Source organism: Somniosus microcephalus, chromosome 33 (assembly GCF_052327205.1).
Source record: "Somniosus microcephalus isolate GS21.2 chromosome 33, FLI_Smic_1.0, whole genome shotgun sequence".
NCBI classification, from domain to species: Eukaryota; Metazoa; Chordata; class Chondrichthyes; order Squaliformes; family Somniosidae; genus Somniosus; species Somniosus microcephalus.
This window is the reverse complement of record NC_141019.1, coordinates 35998942-36017187: the sequence shown is the minus strand read 5'-3', so window position 1 is coordinate 36017187 and position 18246 is coordinate 35998942. Positions and strand designations below refer to the sequence as shown.

The 18246-nt window shown below is 56.3% G+C and overlaps 1 protein-coding gene across 1 annotated transcript in view; it reads left to right on the top strand.

Moving 5' to 3' along the window:
- LOC147097166 (prolow-density lipoprotein receptor-related protein 1-like) overlaps nt 1-18246 on the top strand; it is a 325180-nt gene that overhangs the window by 211774 nt on the left and 95160 nt on the right. The window contains 4 exon segments of the mRNA XM_085972535.1: nt 866-992; nt 2301-2452; nt 8658-8782; nt 9042-9413. Coding sequence (XP_085828661.1) covers nt 866-992; nt 2301-2452; nt 8658-8782; nt 9042-9413 — 776 coding nt within the window.

The window sequence follows — 18246 nt, the reverse complement described above, 5'->3', positions numbered from 1 at the left end:
CAGGCGCATGGGAACACCACCACCTCCAAGTTCCCCTCCAAGTCACAAACCATCGCGACTTGGAAATATAGAGGCCAATCCTTCATCGTCACTGGGTCAAAATCCTGGAACTCCCTCCCTAACAGCACTGGGAGTACCGCCGCCGCCGCCTTAGGCAGTCCCTCGGAACCGAGGATGACTTGCTTCCACATTAAAAATGAGTTCTCAGGTGACTGATGAGTCCAATGCGGGACCTGCAGTCTCTGTCACAGGTGGGGCAGGCGGTGGTTGAAGGGGCGGGTGGGTGGGGTGCTTGGGTTGACGTGCGCTCCTTGCGCTTGCTCCCGGCGAAGAGACTCGAGGTGTTCGGTGCCTTCCCGGATGCTTCTCCTCCACTGTGTGCGGTCTTGGGCCAGGGATCCCCAGGTGTCGGTGGGGATGTTACACTTTTTCCAAGGAGGCTTTGAGGGTGTCCTTGAAGCGTTTCCTCTGCCCACCTGGGGCTCTCTTGCCGTGCCGGAGCTCCGAGTAGAGCGCTTGTTTTGGGAGTCTCGTATCGGGCATGCGGACAATGTGACCCGTCCATCGGAGCTGATCGAGCGTGGTCAAAGCTTCGATGCTGGGGCTGTTGGCCTGAGCGAGATCACTGACGTTGGTGCGCCTATCCTGCCAATGGGATTTGCAGGATCTTGTGGAGGCAGCGTTGTCCTTCGCCACACGGGACTGCAGCGGTTCAAGAAGGCGGCTCACCACCATCTTCTCGAAGGGCGATTAGGGGACGGGCTGATAAATGCTGGGCCCTGCCGGCGACGCTCACATGGTACTCCAGGTGCGGCCCGTCCAGTGCGGTGTTGACTTGCTCTGTTTATTCTGGTTTGATTTGCAGCTACCTCTTTTGGACTGAATGGGGCCAGTATCCTCGGATTGAGAGGTCGCGTCTAGATGGCACGGAGAGGGCGGTACTCGTCAACGTTAGTATCAGTTGGCCCAATGGCATCTCCATCGACTACCTGGTACGTGTTCTTTACTTTACTTGCAGTGTGACAGGCTTTAGGATCGTAGAGACGCTTACAGCACAGAAGGAGACCCTACCTACCCCAGCGGTTCGCCTCAGTATCTTGAAAACTTCGATCAAACCACCCCTTAACCGTCTAAATTCCAGGGAATACAACCCCCAGTTACTGGGAAGAAGGGGGGCAGCCTCGCTCAGCCTTGCCCCCTCCTTGCTTACAGACACCCGCAGTTTCTGCCAAGGGTCGTTTGTTCACTTGGGGGGGAGGAGAGAGTGAAGGGAGTGTCCAGAACAAGGGGGAAGAACCTTAACATTAGAGCCAGGCCGTTCAGGGGTGATGTCAGGAAGCACTTCTTCACACAAAGGCTGGTGGAAATCTGGGACTCTCCCCCACAAAGCTGTCGAGGCTGGGGGTCAATTGGAGCTTTCAAAACCGAGATCGATGGATTTTTGTTGGGTAAGGGGATCGAGGGATATGGAACCAAGGCGGGTAGATGGAGTTAAAATACAGATCAGCCACGGTCTAATTGAATGGTGGAACAGGCTCGAGGGGGCTGAATGGCCTCCTCCTGTTCCTAATGTAACAGGCTCGAGGCGGGCTGAATGGCCTCCTCCTGCTCCTAATGTAACCGGCTCGAGGGGGCTGAATGGCCTCCTCCTGTTCCTAATGTAACAGGCTCGAGGCGGGCTGAATGGCCTCCTCCTGCTCCTAATGTAACCGGCTCGAGGGGGCTGAATGGCCTCCTCCTGTTCCTAATGTAACAGGCTCGAGGCGGGCTGAATGGCCTCCTCCTGCTCCTAATGTAACCGGCTCGAGGGGGCTGAATGGCCTCCTCCTGTTCCTAATGTAACAGGCTCGAGAGGGACTGAATGGCCTCCTCCTGTTCCTAATGTAACAGGCTCGAGAGGGGCTGAATGGCCTCCTCCTGTTCCTAATGTAACAGGCTCGAGGGAGCTGAACGGCCTCCTCCTGTTCCTAATGTAACAGGCTGAGGGGGCTGAATGGCCTCCTCTTGTTCCTAATGTAACAGGCTCGAGGGGGCTGAATGGCCTCCTCCTGTTCCTAATGTAACAGTCTCGAGGGGGCTGAATGGCCTCCTCCTGTACCTAATGTAACAGGCTCGAGGGGGGCTGAATGGCCTCCTCCTGTTCCTAATGTAACCGGCTCGAGGAGCTGAATGGTCTCCTCCTGTTCCTATGAGAAGAGAGTGTTTGTTCTGCGGAAGATAGAACAGCCGGATTGTAATTGCGGATGACTGTCGAGCAGCGACTAATGACACCATCTCCTTTAATAACCCCTCAATAAAAGGAAGGGAAGCTGTACTGGTGCGACGCACGGACGGATAAGATAGAGCGGATCGACCTGGAGACGGGGGAGAACCGCGAGGTGGTGCTGTCCAGCAACAACATGGACATGTTCTCGGTATCGGTCTTTGAGGATTACATATACTGGAGCGACAGGTAACTGCTGGCGTTCGAGAGTGCCTTCTCCCACCTCCGCCCGTGCCTCAGCCCATCACCCTCGTCCGCGCTCTCCGTCACCTCCTGGGCCCGACTATTCTCCTGGCCGGCCGACCATCTTTCACCCTTCGTAAATTTCAGCTCGTCCCAGTAACCCGTCTCGCACGAAGACCCGTTCACCCATCACCCACCCTGTGCTCGCTGACCTACACTGGCTCCCGGTCCACCAATACCTCCAGTTTTAAAATTCTCGCCCTCATGTTTAAATCACTCCATGGCCTCTTCGCCCCTACCAATCTCTGTAACCTCCTCCAGCCCCCTACACCCCTCCCCATCTCTGTAACCTCCTCCAGCCCCTACAACCCTCCCTATCTCTGTAACCACCTCCAGCCCCTACAACCCTCCCTATCTCTGTAACCTCCTCCAGCCCCCTACAACCCTCCCTATCTCTGTAACCTCCTCCAGCCCCCTACAACCCTCCCTATCTCTGTAACCTCCTCCAGCCCCCTACAATCCTCCCTAACTCTGCAACATCCTCCAGCCCCTACAACCCTCCCTATCTCTGTAACCTCCTCCAGCCCCCTACAACCCTCCCTATCTCTGTTACCTCCTCCAGCCCCCTACAACCCTCCCTATCTCTGTTACCTCCTCCAGCCCCCTCCAACCCTCCCTATCTCTGTTACCTCCTCCAGCCCCCAACACCCCTCCCTATCTCTGTAACCTCCTCCAGCCCCCTACACCCCTCCCTATCTCTGTAACCTCCTCCAGCCCCCTACAACCCTCCCTATCTCTGTAACCTCCTCCAGCCCCCTACAACCCTCCCTATCTCTGTAACCTCCTCCAGCCCCCTACAACCCCCACTATCTCTGTGACCTCCTCCAGCCCCCTACAACCCCCCCTATCTCTGTAACCTCCTCCAGCCCCTACAACCCTCCCTATCTCTGTAACCTCCTCCAGCCCCCTACAACCCTCCCTATCTCTGTAACCTCCTCCAGCCCCCTACACCCCTCCCAATCTCTGTAACCTCCTCCAGCTCCCTACAACCCTCCCTATCTCTAACCTCCTCCAGCCCCCTACACCCCTCCCAATCTCTGTAACCTTCTCCAGCTCCCTACAACCCTCCCTATCTCTGTAACCTCCTCCAGCCCGTACAACCCTCCCTATCTCTGTAACCTCCTCCAGCCCCCTACAACCCTCCCTATCTCTGTAACCTCCTCCAGCCCCTACAACCCTCCCTATCTCTGTAACCTCCTCCAGCCCCTACAACCCTCCCTATCTCTGTAACCTCCTCCAGCCCCCTACAACCCTCCCTATCTCTCTAACCTCCTACAACCCTCCGAGATCTCTGCGCTCCTCCAATTCGGGCCTCTTGCGTTCCCCCGATTTTAATCGCTCCACCATTGGCGGCCGTTATTGATTAAGATGATCTCTGCCTAAATAACAACTCCTCCCATGACCTGTAGTTACCAACACAGCTACTTTCAGCTGGGGGCCTGTGGTGAAGGGGCTCGGGTTTATTTGCTCTCCCTGCAGATCTGTCTGTGATTTTGTTACGCAATGAGGCCATTTGAACCATCACTGTGCCTTTACAGGGGGTCCCCGGGAGTGTCAGTATTTACAGGGTGTCCCCGGGAGTGTGTCTGTATTTACAGGGTGTCCCCGGGAGTGTGTCTGTATTTACAGGGGGTCCCCGGGAGTGTGTCTGTATTTACAGGGGGTCCCCGGGAGTGTCATTATTTACAGGGGGTCCCCGGGAGTGTCAGTATTTACAGGGGGTCCCCGGGAGTGTGTCAGTATATACAGGGGGGTCCCCGGGAGTGTGTTAGTATATACAGGGGGGTCCCCAGGAGTGTGTCAGTATTTACAGGGAGTCCCGGGGAGTGTGTCAGTATTTACAGTGTCGTCCCCGGGAATGTGTGTGTATTTACAGGGTGTCCCTGGGAGCGTGTCAGTATTTACAGTGTCGTCCCCGGGAGTGTGTCTGTATTTACAGTGGGATCCCCGGGAGTGTGTCGGTATATACAGGGGGGTCCCCGGGAGTGTGTCAGTATTTACAGGGGGTCCCCGGGAGTGTGTCAGTATTTACAGTGGGATCCCCGGGAGTGTGTCAGTATTTACAGTGGGATCCCCGGGAGTGTGTCAGTATTTACAGTGGGATCCCCGGGAGTGTGTCAGTATTTACAGGGGGTCCCTGGGAGTGTGTCAGTATTTACAGTGGGATCCCCGGGAGTGTGTCAGCATTTACAGTGGGATCCCCGGGAGTGTGTCAGTCTTTACAGGGGGTCCCTGGGAGTGTGTCAGTATTTACAGGGGGGCCCCGGGAGTGTGTCAGTATTTACAGGGGGTCCCCGGGAGTGTGTCAGTATTTACAGGGGGATCCTCGGGAGTGTGTCAGTATTTACAGTGGGATCCCCAAGAGTGTGTCTGTATTTACAGGGGATCCCCAAGAGTGTGTCAGTATATACAGGGGGGTCCCCGGGAGTGTGTCAGTATTTACAGGGGGTCCCCGGGAGTGTCAGTATTTACAGGGGGTCCCCGGGAGTGTGTCAGTATTTACAGGGGGTCCCCGGGAGTGTGTCAGTATTTACAGGGGGTCCCGGGGAGTGTGTCAGTATTTACAGTGTCGTCCCCGGGAGTGTGTCTGTATTTACAGGGTGTCCCTGGGAGTGTGTCAGTATTTACAGTGTCGTCCCCGGGAGTGTGTCTGTATTTACAGTGGGATCCCCGGGAGTGTGTCAGTATATACAGGGGGGGTCCCCAGGCGTGTGTCAGTATTTACAGGGGGTCCCCGGGAGTGTGTCAGTATTTACAGTGGGATCCCCGGGAGTGTGTCAGTATTTACAGTGGGATCCCCAAGAGTGTGTCTGTATTTACAGGGGATCCCCAAGAGTGTGTCAGTATATACAGGGGGGTCCCCGGGAGTGTGTCAGTATTTACAGGGGGTCCCCGGGAGTGTCAGTATTTACAGGGGGTCCCCGGGAGTGTGTCAGTATTTACAGGGGATCCCCAAGAGTGTGTCAGTATATACAGGGGGGTCCCCAGGCGTGTGTCAGTATTTACAGGGGGTCCCCGGGAGTGTGTCAGTATTTACAGTGGGATCCTCGGGAGTGTGTCAGTATTTACAGTGGGATCCCCAAGAGTGTGTCTGTATTTATAGGGGATCCCCAAGAGTGTGTCAGTATATACAGGGGGGTCCCCGGGAGTGTGTCAGTATTTACAGGGGGTCCCCGGGAGTGTCAGTATTTACAGGGGGTCCCCGGGAGTGTGTCAGTATTTACAGGGGGTGTGTCAGTATTTACAGGGGGTCCCCGGGAGTGTGTCAGTATTTACAGGGGGTCCCCGGGAGTGTGTCAGTATTTACAGGGGGTCCCCGGGAGTGTGTCAGTATTTACAGGGGGTCCCCGGGAGTGTGTCAGTATTTACAGGGGGTCCCCGGGAGTGTGTCAGTATTTACAGGGGGTCCCCGGGAGTGTGTCAGTATTTACAGGGGGTCCCCAGGGAGTGGGTCAGTATTTACAGGGGGGTCCCCGGAAGTGTGTCAGTATTTACAGGGGGTCCCCGGGAGTGTGTCAGTATTTACAGGAGGTCCCCGGGAGTGTGTCAGTATTTACAGGGGGTCCCCGGGAGTGTGTCAGTATTTACAGGAGGTCCCCGGGAGTGTGTCAGTATTTACAGGGGGTCCCCGGGAGTGTGTCAGTATTTACAGGGGGTCCCCGGGAGTGTGTCAGTATTTACAGGAGGTCCCCGGAAGTTCGTCAGTATTTACAGGGGGTCCCCGGGAGTGTGTCAGTATTTACAGGGGTCCCCGGGAGTGTGTCAGTATTTACAGGGGGTCCCCGGGAGTGTGTCAGTATTTACAGGGGGTCCCCGGGAGTGTGTCAGTATTTACAGGAGGTCCCCGGGAGTGTGTCAGTATTTACAGGGGGTCCCCGGGAGTGTGTCAGTATTTACAGGGGGTCCCCGGGAGTGTGTCAGTATTTACAGGGAATCCCCGGGAATGTGTCAGTATTTACAGGGGTTCCCCGGGAGTGTGTCAGTATTTACAGTGGGATCCCCGGGAGTGTGTCCGTATTTACAGTGGGATCCCCGGGAGTGTGTCAGTATTTACAGTGGGATCCTCGGGAGTGTGTCAGAATTTACAGTGGGATCCCCGGGAGTGTGTCTGTATTTACAGGGGATCCCCAAGAGTGTGTCAGTATTTACAGGGTGTCCCTGGGAGTGTGTCAGTATTTACAGTGTCGCCCCCGGGAGTGTGTCTGTATTTACAGTGGGATCCCCGGGAGTGTGTCAGTATTTACAGGGGGGCCCCCAGGAGTGTGTCAGTATATACAGGGGGGTCCCCAGGAGTGTGTCAGTATTTACAGGGGGTCCCTGGGAGTGTGTCAGTATTTACAGGGGGTCCCCGGGAGTGTGTCAGTATTTACAGGGGGTCCCCGGGAGTGTGTCAGTATATACAGGGGGGTCCCCGGGAGTGTGTCAGTATATACAGGGGGGTCCCCAGGAGTGTCAGTATTTACAGGGGGTCCCGGGGGGTGTGTCAGTATTTACAGGGGGTCCCCGGGAGTGTGTCAGCATTTACAGGGGGTCCCCGGGAGTGTGTCAGTATATACAGGGGGGTCCCCAGGAGTGTCAGTATTTACAGGGGGTCTCAGGGAGTGTGTCAGTATTTACAGGGGGTCCCCGGGAGTGTGTCAGTATTTACAGGGGGGTCCCCCGGGAGTGTGTCAGTATTTACAGGGGGTCCCCGGGAGTGTCAGTATTTACAGGGGGTCCCCGGGAGTGTGTCAGTATTTACAGGAGGTCCCCGGGAGTGTGTCAGTATTTACAGGGGGTCCCCGGGAGTGTGTCAGTATTTACAGGAGGTCCCCGGGAGTGTGTCAGTATTTACAGGGGGTCCCCGGGAGTGTGTCAGTATTTACAGGGGGTCCCCGGGAGTGTGTCAGTATTTACAGGAGGTCCCCGGAAGTTCGTCAGTATTTACAGGGGGTCCCCGGGAGTGTGTCAGTATTTACAGGGGGTCCCCGGGAGTGTGTCAGTATTTACAGGGAATCCCCGGGAGTGTGTCAGTATTTACAGGGGTTCCCCGGGAGTGTGTCAGTATTTACAGTGGGATCCCCGGGAGTGTGTCAGTATTTACAGTGGGATCCCCGGGAGTGTGTCAGTATTTACAGTGGGATCCTCGGGAGTGTGTCTGTATTTACAGTGGGATCCCCGGGAGTGTGTCGGTATATACAGGGGGGTCCCCGGGAGTGTGTAAGTATATACAGGGGGGTGCCCAGACGTGTGTCAGTATTTACAGGGTGTCCCCGGGAGTGTGTCTGTATTTACAGTGGGATCCCCGGGAGTGTGTCGGTATTTACAGGGGGGCCCCAGGAGTGTGTCAGTATATACAGGGGGGTCCCCAGGAGTGTGTCAGTATTTACAGGGGGTCCCTGGGAGTGTGTCAGTATTTACAGGGGGTCCCCGGGAGTGTGTCAGTATTTACAGGGGGTCCCCGGGAGTGTGTCAGTATATACAGGGGGGTCCCCGGGAGTGTGTCAGTATATACAGGGGGGTCCCCGGGAGTGTCAGTATTTACAGGGGGTCTCTGGGAGTGTGTCAGCATTTACAGGGGGTCCCCGGGAGTGTGTCAGTATATACAGGGGGGTCCCCAGGAGTGTCAGTATTTACAGGGGGTCTCAGGGAGTGTGTCAGTATTTACAGGGGGTCCCCGGGAGTGTGTCAGTATTTACAGGGGGTCCCCGGGAGTGTGTCAGCATTTACAGGGGGTCCCCGGGAGTGTGTCAGTATTTACAGGGGGTCCCCAGGGAGTGGGTCAGTATTTACAGGGGGTCCCCGGAAGTGTGTCAGTATTTACAGGGGGGTCCCCGGGAGTGTGTCAGTATTTACAGGGGGTCCCCGGGAGTGGGTCAGTATTTACAGGGGGTCCCCGGGAGTGTTTCAGTATTTACAGGGGGTCCCCGGGAGTGTGTCAGTCTTTACAGGGGGTCCCCGGGAGTGTGTCAGTATTTACAGGGGGTCCCCGGGAGTTCGTCAGTATTTACAGGGGGTCCCCGGGAGTGTGTCAGTATTTACAGGGGGTTCCCGGCAGTGTGTCAGTATTTACAGGGGGTCCCCGGGAGTGCGTCAGTATTTACAGGGGGTGTTAAAGCCACCAAACCAGACCATTAATTTCCAAATACCTTTTATTCCTCTATTGGTACAGGACCCATGCAAACGGCTCCATCAAAAGAGGACAGAAGGATAATGCCACGGACTCCATCTCCTTGAGAACTGGAATCGGCGTACAGCTTAAAGACATCAAAGTCTTCAATAGAGAGAGGCAGAAGGGTGAGTGTTGACTTTCTGGTGCCCGGGCTGACGCTGATTAATCGTAGAACGATGAAGCACAGAAGGAAGCCAGTCCTGGGGGGGGGGCGCGGGGAAGAGACTTGCATGATGGGTGGGGGTCCCGGTGTTGTAGCCGATTGCCGGTCCAGGTTCCCGGCCTGTCTCGCGAGCGGCTCGACCGCAGCGCTCGGCGGGGAAAGCTGCGCGCGTGCGTCAGAGTGGCGTTGACGGCACCTTGTTACCCTCCCTCCCTCCGCAGGTACCAACGTCTGCGCCCACAACAACGGAGGCTGCCAGCAGCTGTGCCTGTACCGCGGCAACGCCCAGCGGACCTGCGCCTGTGCCCACGGGATGCTGTCGGAGGACGGGGTGAGCTGCCGCGACTACGACGGCTACCTGCTGTACTCGGAGCGGACTATCCTGAAGAGCATCCACCTGTCGGACGAGAACAACCTCAACTCGCCGATCAAGCCCTTCGAGGACCCCGAGTACATGAAGAACGTCATCGCGCTCGCCTTCGACTACGGCCATGGCGCCAAGGGGGGCAACAGGATCTTCTTCAGCGACATCCATTTCGGGAACATCCAGCAGATCAGCGACGACGGGTCAGGCAGGAAGACCATTGTGGAAAGTAAGTTCTTTGCCCTTGTGGTGTGTGTGTGAGCACGCGCGTGTCTTGAACCTGGCCTGTCTCTTTTTAAGACCTCTGTTCCCGTAACTCCAGTTAGAGACCAAGTTTCCATAGGTGGGCGGCAGCTCGTAAATCCCCATGTGAGCGCGTGCGGAGTGTGTATGAGCACGTGTGCGCCTTCAAGACCACTGTCCCGCTAACTCGCTCTGGGAGATGTCTAAATGTGTACGCCATGAGGTCAGGTAGCGGCTAATTGTAATGGGAAGTTTCCATCGATGGGCGGCTGCTGGTAAATATCTCTCTCTCTCGGTCTCTCTCTCTCTCTCGGTCTCTCTCTCTCTCTCGGTCTCTCTCTCTCTCTCGGTCTCTCTCTCTCGGTCTCGGTCTCTCTCTCTCTCTCGGTCTCTCTCTCGGTCTCTCTCTCTCTCGGTCTCTCTCTCTCGGTCTCGGTCTCTCTCTCTCTCGGTCTCTCTGTCTCTCGGTCTCTCTCTCTCTCTCTCTCGGTCTCTCTCTCTCTCGGTCTCTCTCTCTCTCTCTCTCGGTCTCTCTCTCTCTCTCGGTCTCTCTCTCTCGGGGTCTCTCTCTCTCTCGGTCTCTCTCTCTCGGTCTCTCTCTCTCGGTCTCGGTCTCTCTCTCTCGGTCTCTCTCTCGGTCTCGGTCTCTCTCTCGGTCTCGGTCTCTCTCTCTCTCTCGGTCTCTCTCTGTCTCTCTCGCGCGCTCTGTCTCTCTCTTTTCCCACCCACCTCCCCCTTCCTCCTTGTTCAATGACTGACTGTCCCTCCGCCCCCATGCCCCATCCAGCTTGGGATCTTGCGTCATGTGAACTGAGTTTTATGAATGTCTGGCCCTTCGACTACCAGCCCACTGATGTGGGAGGGCCAAAGGAGGAGAGAGGTGGAGAAGTTTAGGGAGGGAATTCCAGAGCTTGGGGCCCAGGCGGATGAAGGCACGGCTGCCAATGGTGGAGTGATGGAAATCGGGGATGGGCAAGAGACCGCAATTGGAGGAGCGCGGAGATCTCGGAGGGTTGTTGGGGGCTGCAGGAGGTTACAGAGATAGGGAGGGGTGTCGGGGCTGGAGGAGGTTACAGAGATAGGGAGGGGTGTAGGGGCTGGAGGAGGTTACAGAAGTAGGGAGGGTTGTAGGGGGCTGGAGGAGGTTACAGAGATAGGGAGGGTTGTAGGGGCTGGAGGAGGTTACAGAGATAGGGAGGGTTGTAGGGGGCTGGAGGAGGTTACAGAGATAGGGAGGGTTGTAGGGGGATGGAGGAGGTTACAGAGATAGGGAGGGTTGTAGGGGGCTGGAGGAGGTTACAGAGACAGGGAGGGTTGTAGGAGGCTGGAGGAGGTTACAGAGATAGGGAGGGTTGTAGGGGGCTGGAGGAGGTTACAGAGATAGGGAGGGTTGTAGGGGGCTGGAGGAGGTTACAGAGATGGGGAGGATTGTAGGGGCTGGAGGAGGTTACAGAGATAGGGAGGGTTGTCGGGGGCTGGAGGAGGTTACAGAGATAGGGAGGGTTGTAGGGGCTGGAGGAGGTTACAGAGATAGGGAGGGTTGTCGGGGGCTGGAGGAGGTTACAGAGATAGGGAGGGTTGTAGGGGCTGGAGGAGGTTACAGAGATAGGGAGGGTTGTAGGGTCTGGAGGAGGTTACAGAGATAGGGAGGGTTGTCGGGGGCTGGAGGAGGTTACAGAGATAGGGAGGGTTGTAGGGGCTGGAGGAGGTTACAGAGATAGGGAGGGTTGTCGGGGGCTGGAGGAGGTTACAGAGATAGGGAGGGTTGTAGGGGCTGGAGGAGGTTACAGAGATAGGGAAGGGATGGGGCGAGGAGGCCATGGAGGGATTTGCACAAAAGGATAAGAATTTTAAATTCGAGGCGTTGCCGGACTGGGAGCCAGTGTAGATCAGCGAGCACAGCGGGGGACAATGGGTGAACGGGACTCGGTGCCAGTTAGGATACAGGCAGCAGGAGATTTGGATGAGCTCATGATCTGATCGTATAATCTCCCCATCGTTCAGACTTCAGAAAAGGAAAATCCATAGGTTATAAAATGACCGTGGTCCACACTTAGACTGAATTGCACAATGTTCTGGGACTGCCGGGGGAGATAATGAAGATTGCTTTTGTTGTTAAGTTGTCTCGTAATGTTTAGTGCTATTTATTTTTTCAATTTGTGCTCCTTACTCCGATTGGATTTTTTTTTTTTCTGTACACGATATTTCTGCAGGGTGTAAGTTTTGCCTCAGCTGGCCAGAATGTAATCAGCGAGACTTAAGCACCAAAACTAGGTCGACTCTCCCAGTGCCAGTGCTGAGGGAGCGCCGCACTGTCGGAGGGGCAGTACTGAGGGAGCGCCGCACTGTGGGAGGGGCGGTACTGAGGGAGCGCCGCACTGTGGGAGGGGCGGTACTGAGGGAGCGCCGCACCGTGGGAGGGGCAGTACTGAGGGAGCGCCGCACTGTCGGAGGGGCAGTGCTGAGGGAGCGCCGCACTGTCGGAGGGGCAGTACTGAGGGAGCGCCGCACTGTTGGAGGGGCAGTGCTGAGGGAGCGCCGCACTGTCGGAGGGGCAGTACTGAGGGAGCGCCGCACTGTCGGAGGGGCAGTACTGAGGGAGCGCGGCACTGTCGGAGGGGCAGTACTGAGGGAGCGCGGCACTGTCGGAGGGGCAGTACTGAGGGAGCGCGGCACTGTCGGAGGGGCAGTACTGAGGGAGTGCCGCACTGTCGGAGGTGCCGTTTTTCAGATGCTCTCTCAGGTGGACGTATAAAAGATCCCAGTGGCACTATTTCGAAGAAGAGCAGGGGGGAGTTCTCCCCGGTGTCCTGGGATCAATATTTATCCCTCAACCAACATCACTGTAAACAGATGATCCGCTCATTCATCACATCGCTGTTTGTGGGAGCTTGCTGTGCGCAAAATGGCCGCTGCCTCATAACAACAGTACTTAATTGGCTGTGAAGCGCTTTGGGACGTCCTGAGGTGTGGAAAGGGTGCTGGAGAATCAACAGAGAGGCCAACGCACAGTCTGTTTTAAGTTTCTGCTTACCAGCAGTTACGTAGATCTCAATCTCTCTCTCCCTGAATCCCAGAGAAAAGTCTGTTTTACCCGCCCCCCACCCAGTCCTCCTCCTTCACGTCCGCCACTCTCTGCCAGTTGTATTGAGGTAGTGTTGAAAGCCAGTGGCTAAGGTTCTGGCCAGCGGCAGTGTGCGAGATCACACAGGGGTTGAACAAGAGCCAGCCCCTTCAAAACTAATCCGTCCAAGGCTGGCCGGTCTTGTTTGATTTGATAGCTGAGACTTATTTAAAAAAAACAGCGATGGTGACTGGAAACGGGAGGCACTCGAGAGCCCCACGCTGGTACTGCCAGTTCCTGCGCACGGACGCACGCGCACAGATGCGCACGCAGTCGCTACGCGCACAGGCCCATGCAAAAAAACAGTGCTTGCCCTGTGGGAGGACGGTGATCTTCAAATGGCTCTTCGCAGCTGAGGTTTAAACTTGCATCACTGCTGCAGCCCGAATATGATCTGTTGCGGCCAACGCTATTTTCAGCCAGACAGACTTGGTCTTTCTATGCAGTGCAGGAGGTGGCTATTCGGCCCATCGTGCCTGTGCCGGCTCTTTGAACGAACTCTCCAATTAGTCCCCATTCTCTCTCTCCCCCTGCTCTTTCCCCCGTAGCCCTGTGAATTTCTCCCCTTCAAGTGTTTATCCAGTTTCCCCTTTTGAAAGTTACGATTGAATCTGCTCCCACCGCCCTTTCAGGCAGCGCGTTCCAGATCACAACAACTCGCTGCGTTAAAAAACACATTCTCCTCCTCTCTCCCCCTCTGGCTCCCGGTTAAGCAGCGCCTTGATTTCAAAATTCTCATACTTGTTTTCAAATCACTCCGTGGCCTCCTCGTCCCCTCCCTATTTCTGTAACCTCCTCCAGCCCCTTCAACCCTCCCTATCTCTGTAACCTCCTCCAGCCCCGACAACCCTCCCTATCTCTGTAACCTCCTCCAGCCCCGACAACCCTCCCTATCTCTGTAACCTCCTCCAGCCCCGACAACCCTCCCTATCTCTGTAACCTCCTCCAGCCCCTACAACCCTCCCTATCTCTGTAACCTCCTCCAGTCCCCGACAACCCTCCCTATCTCTGTAACCTCCTCCAGCCCCTACAACCCTCCCTATCTCTGTAACCTCCTCCAGCCCCCGACAACCCTCCCTATCTCTGTAACCTCCTCCAGCCCCTACAACCCTCCCTATCTCTGTAACCTCCTCCAGCCCCCTACAACCCTCCCTATCTCTGTAACCTCCTCCAGCCCCCTACAACCCTCCCTATCTCTGTAACCTTCTCCAGCCCCCACAACCCTCCCTATCTCTGTAACCTCCTCCAGCCCCCTACAACCCTCCCTATCTCTGTAACCTCCTCCAGCCCCCTACAACCCTCCCTATCTCTGTAACCTTCTCCAGCCCCCACAACCCTCCCTATCTCTGTAACCTCCTCCAGCCCCCTACAACCCTCCCTATCTCTGTAACCTCCTCCAGCCCCCGACAACCCTCCCTATCTCTCTAACCTCCTCCAGCCCCCTACAACCCTCCCTATCTCTGTAACCTCCTCCAGCCCCCTACAACCCTCCCTATCTCTGTAACCTCCTCCAGCCCCTACAACCCTCCCTATCTCTGTAACCTCCTCCAGCCCCCTACAACCCTCCCTATCTCTGTAACCTCCTACAACCCTCCCTATCTCTGTAACCTCCTCCAGCCCCCTACAACCCTCCCTATCTCTGTAACCTCCTCCAGCCCCTACAACCCTCCCTAACTCTGTAACCTCCTCCAGCCCCTACAACCCTCCCTATCTCTGTAACCTCCTACAACCCTCCCTATCTCTGTAACCTCCTCCAGCCCCCTACAACCCTCGCTATCTCTGTCATCTCCTCCAGCCCCTCAGCCCCCCCCGAGATATCTGCGCTGCTCCAATTCTGCCCTCTTGAGTATCCCTAATTATAATCGCTCCACCATTGGCGGCCGTGCCTTCAGCCGCCTGGGCCCTGAGCTCTGGAATTCCCTCCCTAAACCTCTCCGCCTCTCTCTCTCTCTCTCTCTCTCTCCTCCTTTAAGACGCGGCTTAAAACCTCCCTCTTTGACCAAGCTTTTGGTCGCATGTTCCTAATTTATCCTTATGTGGCTCGGTGTCAAATTTTTGGTCTTAAAATAGTGCTGTGCAGCACCTTGGGACGTTTTACTGTGTTAAAGGCACTATATAAATCCAAGTTGTTGTTGTTTTGCCAATCACTTTAAATCTGTGTCCTCTTGTTACCGATATTTATTTATCATTCGCCCAACATCACTAAAACAGATGATCCGGTCATTTATCACATTGCTGTCTGTGGGAGCTTGCTGTGTGCAAATTGGCTGCCGCGTTTCCTACATTACAACAGCGACCACACTTCAAAAAAAAAGTACTTCATTGGCTGTGAAGTGCGTTGGGCCGTCCTGAGTTTGTGAAAGGCGCTGGAGAAATGCGAGTGAGTTCGTTGGTTGATGATGGTTAGTTGCGGGGGTCGGCGGAGCTTCACGTCTGCAAGCCGCCCTGGAGCGTGATCCCTGCCCCCTGCACCATCGGCTTGACCCTGTTGCGTCTGGATTTCCCGCGGCACGGTGCGCTGGCGAGGCGGCGCAGGTCGCTCCGGAACTGCTTGGAGAAGTAGGCGTAAATGAGCGGGTTGGCCACGGTGGAGCAGGAGGCCAGGAGCCTGGCGAAGACGGGGAACGGGCCCTGCAGCCACCGCGAGCCACCGCCGCCGTCGGTTGCCAGCTGGAACATGAGGGCGTACGAGGGCAGCCAGCAGAGCGTGAAGGACAGCACCAGGGCCACCGTCATCTTGGTGACCTGCGCGTTGTAGCGCTCGAGATGACCGGCCGGAGCCGACACGACCGTCCGGTGCTGGATGTAGCAGAGTATCTTGGAGTACATGGCGGTGACCAGCAGCAGCGGTGCCGCGAAGCCGGTGAGGAAGAGGACGACGCTGTAGACGGTGATGCCGAGCTCCGCCAGGAAGGCGAAGCAGTACATGGACTCCAGCTGCAGGTCGCGGTAGATGAACTGCGGCACAGCCAGACCGAGCGCCGGTGCCCACACCGCCAGCAGCGTCAGGGCGAAGTGGCAGCCGCGGCGGGGGCGCCAGACACCGGGCGACTGCGCCACGGTGACGTAACGGTTGACCGAGAGGGCGACGAGGGTGAAGACGCTGGCAGAGGAGCAGGCTGTGCCGGTGAAGCTTACCAGCTTGCAGAGGAAGGAGCCGAAGGTCCACCTGGCCCAGGCGATGGAGGCAGTGGTGAAGGGCAGGCAGGCCAGCTGGAGCAGGTCCGCCACCGTCAGGTTCAGCAGGAGGAGGCTGGTCCCGTTGATGTGCCGCTTGCTCCGCAGCAGGATGAGGGTCACCAGCGCGTGGCCCACCAGCCCAGCTGCCAGCACCGCAGTGTCCAGCAGGGGCACCGCCACCCGACTGGCAGCGAGCCACCGGGCGGGTCCCGTGCCGTTGGCCGGAGCGGAGCCGTAGGACGCAGCCACCGTCTCGTTGAGCCCCTCCATGGCGAGACTCGCGGGGATCCCGGACCGGTCTCTTGACGCCCGAGACTTGGGAGAGGAGAGCGAAGGGGGATTCTGGATCACCGGGGTAGTGGGGGCGGGCTCTCAGCCGACGGGTTGAGCGATCAGTCGTGGCATCCGCTTGCCGGTGTTGAGCCGGACTCCTGAAGGCAGCATGGTATCCGGGCGGTGCTTTCTTATCGCCACGTTTGGTTCTCGGTCCTATGCAGAATACCGGGAGCGCTCGAGCTGGTTGATAGGACGCCAGCTCAAAGCAGGCAGCCAGGTTGCTTTTATTCACCCGCACAGGCAGCTGAGTGGCCGGGATGCAGGGTGACAGATAAGATCTTCTGCGCTAATACGCGGCAGGTACCATGGCAATGATTGACATTTTATGATCTCATATTTAGTGTTTGCTATTCATTAATTTTTCCATGCTGAAGAGGCTCGAGGAGACCCTGCTGAACCCTGTGACATCTTCAAAACCACGAGAGGCCTAGAGCTTGTTTTCAAATCCCTCCGTGGCCTCCTCGCAGTGCTCTCCCTATCTCTGTAACCTCCTCCAACCCCCTCCCTATCTCTGTAACCTCCTCCAGCCCCCTACTACCCTCCCTATCTCTGTAACCTCCTCCAGCCCCCTACTACCCTCCCTATCTCTGTAACCTCCTCCAGCCCCCTATTACCCTCCCTATCTCTGTAACCTCCTCCAGCCCCCTACAACCCTCCCTATCTCTGTAACCTCCTCCAACCCCCTCCCTATCTCTGTAACCTCCTCCAGCTCCTACAACCCTCCCTATCTCTGTAACCTCCTCCAGCCCCCTACAACCCTCCCTATCTCTGTAACCTCCTCCAACCCCCTCCCTATCTCTGTAACCTCCTCCAGCCCCCTACAACCCTCCCTATCTCTGTAACCTCCTCCAGCCCCCTCCCTATCTCTCTAACCTCCTCCAACCCCCTCCCTATCTCTGTAACCTCCTCCAGCCCCCTACAACCCTCCCTATCTCTGTAACCTCCTCCAGCCCCCTACAACCCTCCCTATCTCTCTAACCTCCTCCAACCCCCCTCCCTATCTCTGTAACCTCCTCCAGCCCCCTACTACCCTCCCTATCTCTGTAACCTCCTCCAGCTCCTACAACCCTCCCTATCTCTGTAACCTCCTCCAGCCCCCTACAACCCTCCCTATCTCTGTAACCTCCTCCAGCCCCCTACAACCCTCCCTATCTCTGTAACCTCCTCCAGCCCCCTACAACCCTCCCTATCTCTGTAACCTCCTCCAGCCCCTACAACCCCTCCCTATCTCTGTAACCTCCTCCAGCCCCCAACAACCTTCCGGGATCTCTGCGCTCCTCCAATTCTGGCCTCTTGCGCATCCCCCTGATTTCCATCGCTCCACCATTGGCGGCCGTGCCTTCAGCCTCTGGAATTCCCTCCCTAAACTTCTCCGCCTCTCCCTCCCCCACTCCTTTAAGACGCTGCTTAAAACCGACCTCTTTGACCAAGCGTTTGGTCACCTGTCCTAATATAGGAACAGGAGTACTCCAATGTGTGGTCTAACCAAAGTTCAACACAGGTTTAACATAATTTCTCTGCTTTTCAGTTGTATCCCTCTAGAAACTCACCCTAGTGCTTGGTTTGCTTTTTTAATGTCCTTATCAACCAACGTCGCTACTTTTAGTGACCCTCTCTGTTCCTCTACCCCATTTAGACAGTTAGCCAGTGACATGAATCAGTCATTCATGAAAGCAAGACTTATGAAATAATACTGAGCGGCCTGCGGGTGGCGCTGTCCAGGGAGAGTATAAATACTCGGGCACGGGCCCAGCTTGCGCAGGACATTCTTAACAGGAACTAGTGAAGGACACAACTAGACCTCCATGTTGTAAAACAGTTGATTAAAGCTTTGTTTAACGCTTAGACCAAGTGCCTAGTAGCTTTCTTACGTCAGTCATGAAGCCTGGTTAGGAGGTGTCGGCCTTGGTTCACTGGTAGCATGCTCGCCTCTCACCCCCAACCTGGAGACATGAGCACGAAATCTAGCCTGACGCTCCACTGCGGTGTTGAACGAGTGCCGCCTTTCGGATGAGACGTTAAAACAAGGTCACGTTTGCCCTCTGTCGGAGGGTCAGTACTGAGGGAGCGCCACACTGTCGGAGGGACAGTACTGAGGGAGCGCCGCACTGTCGGAGGGACAGTACTGAGGGAGCGCCGCACTGTCGGAGGGGCGGTACTGAGGACGTAAAAGATCCCG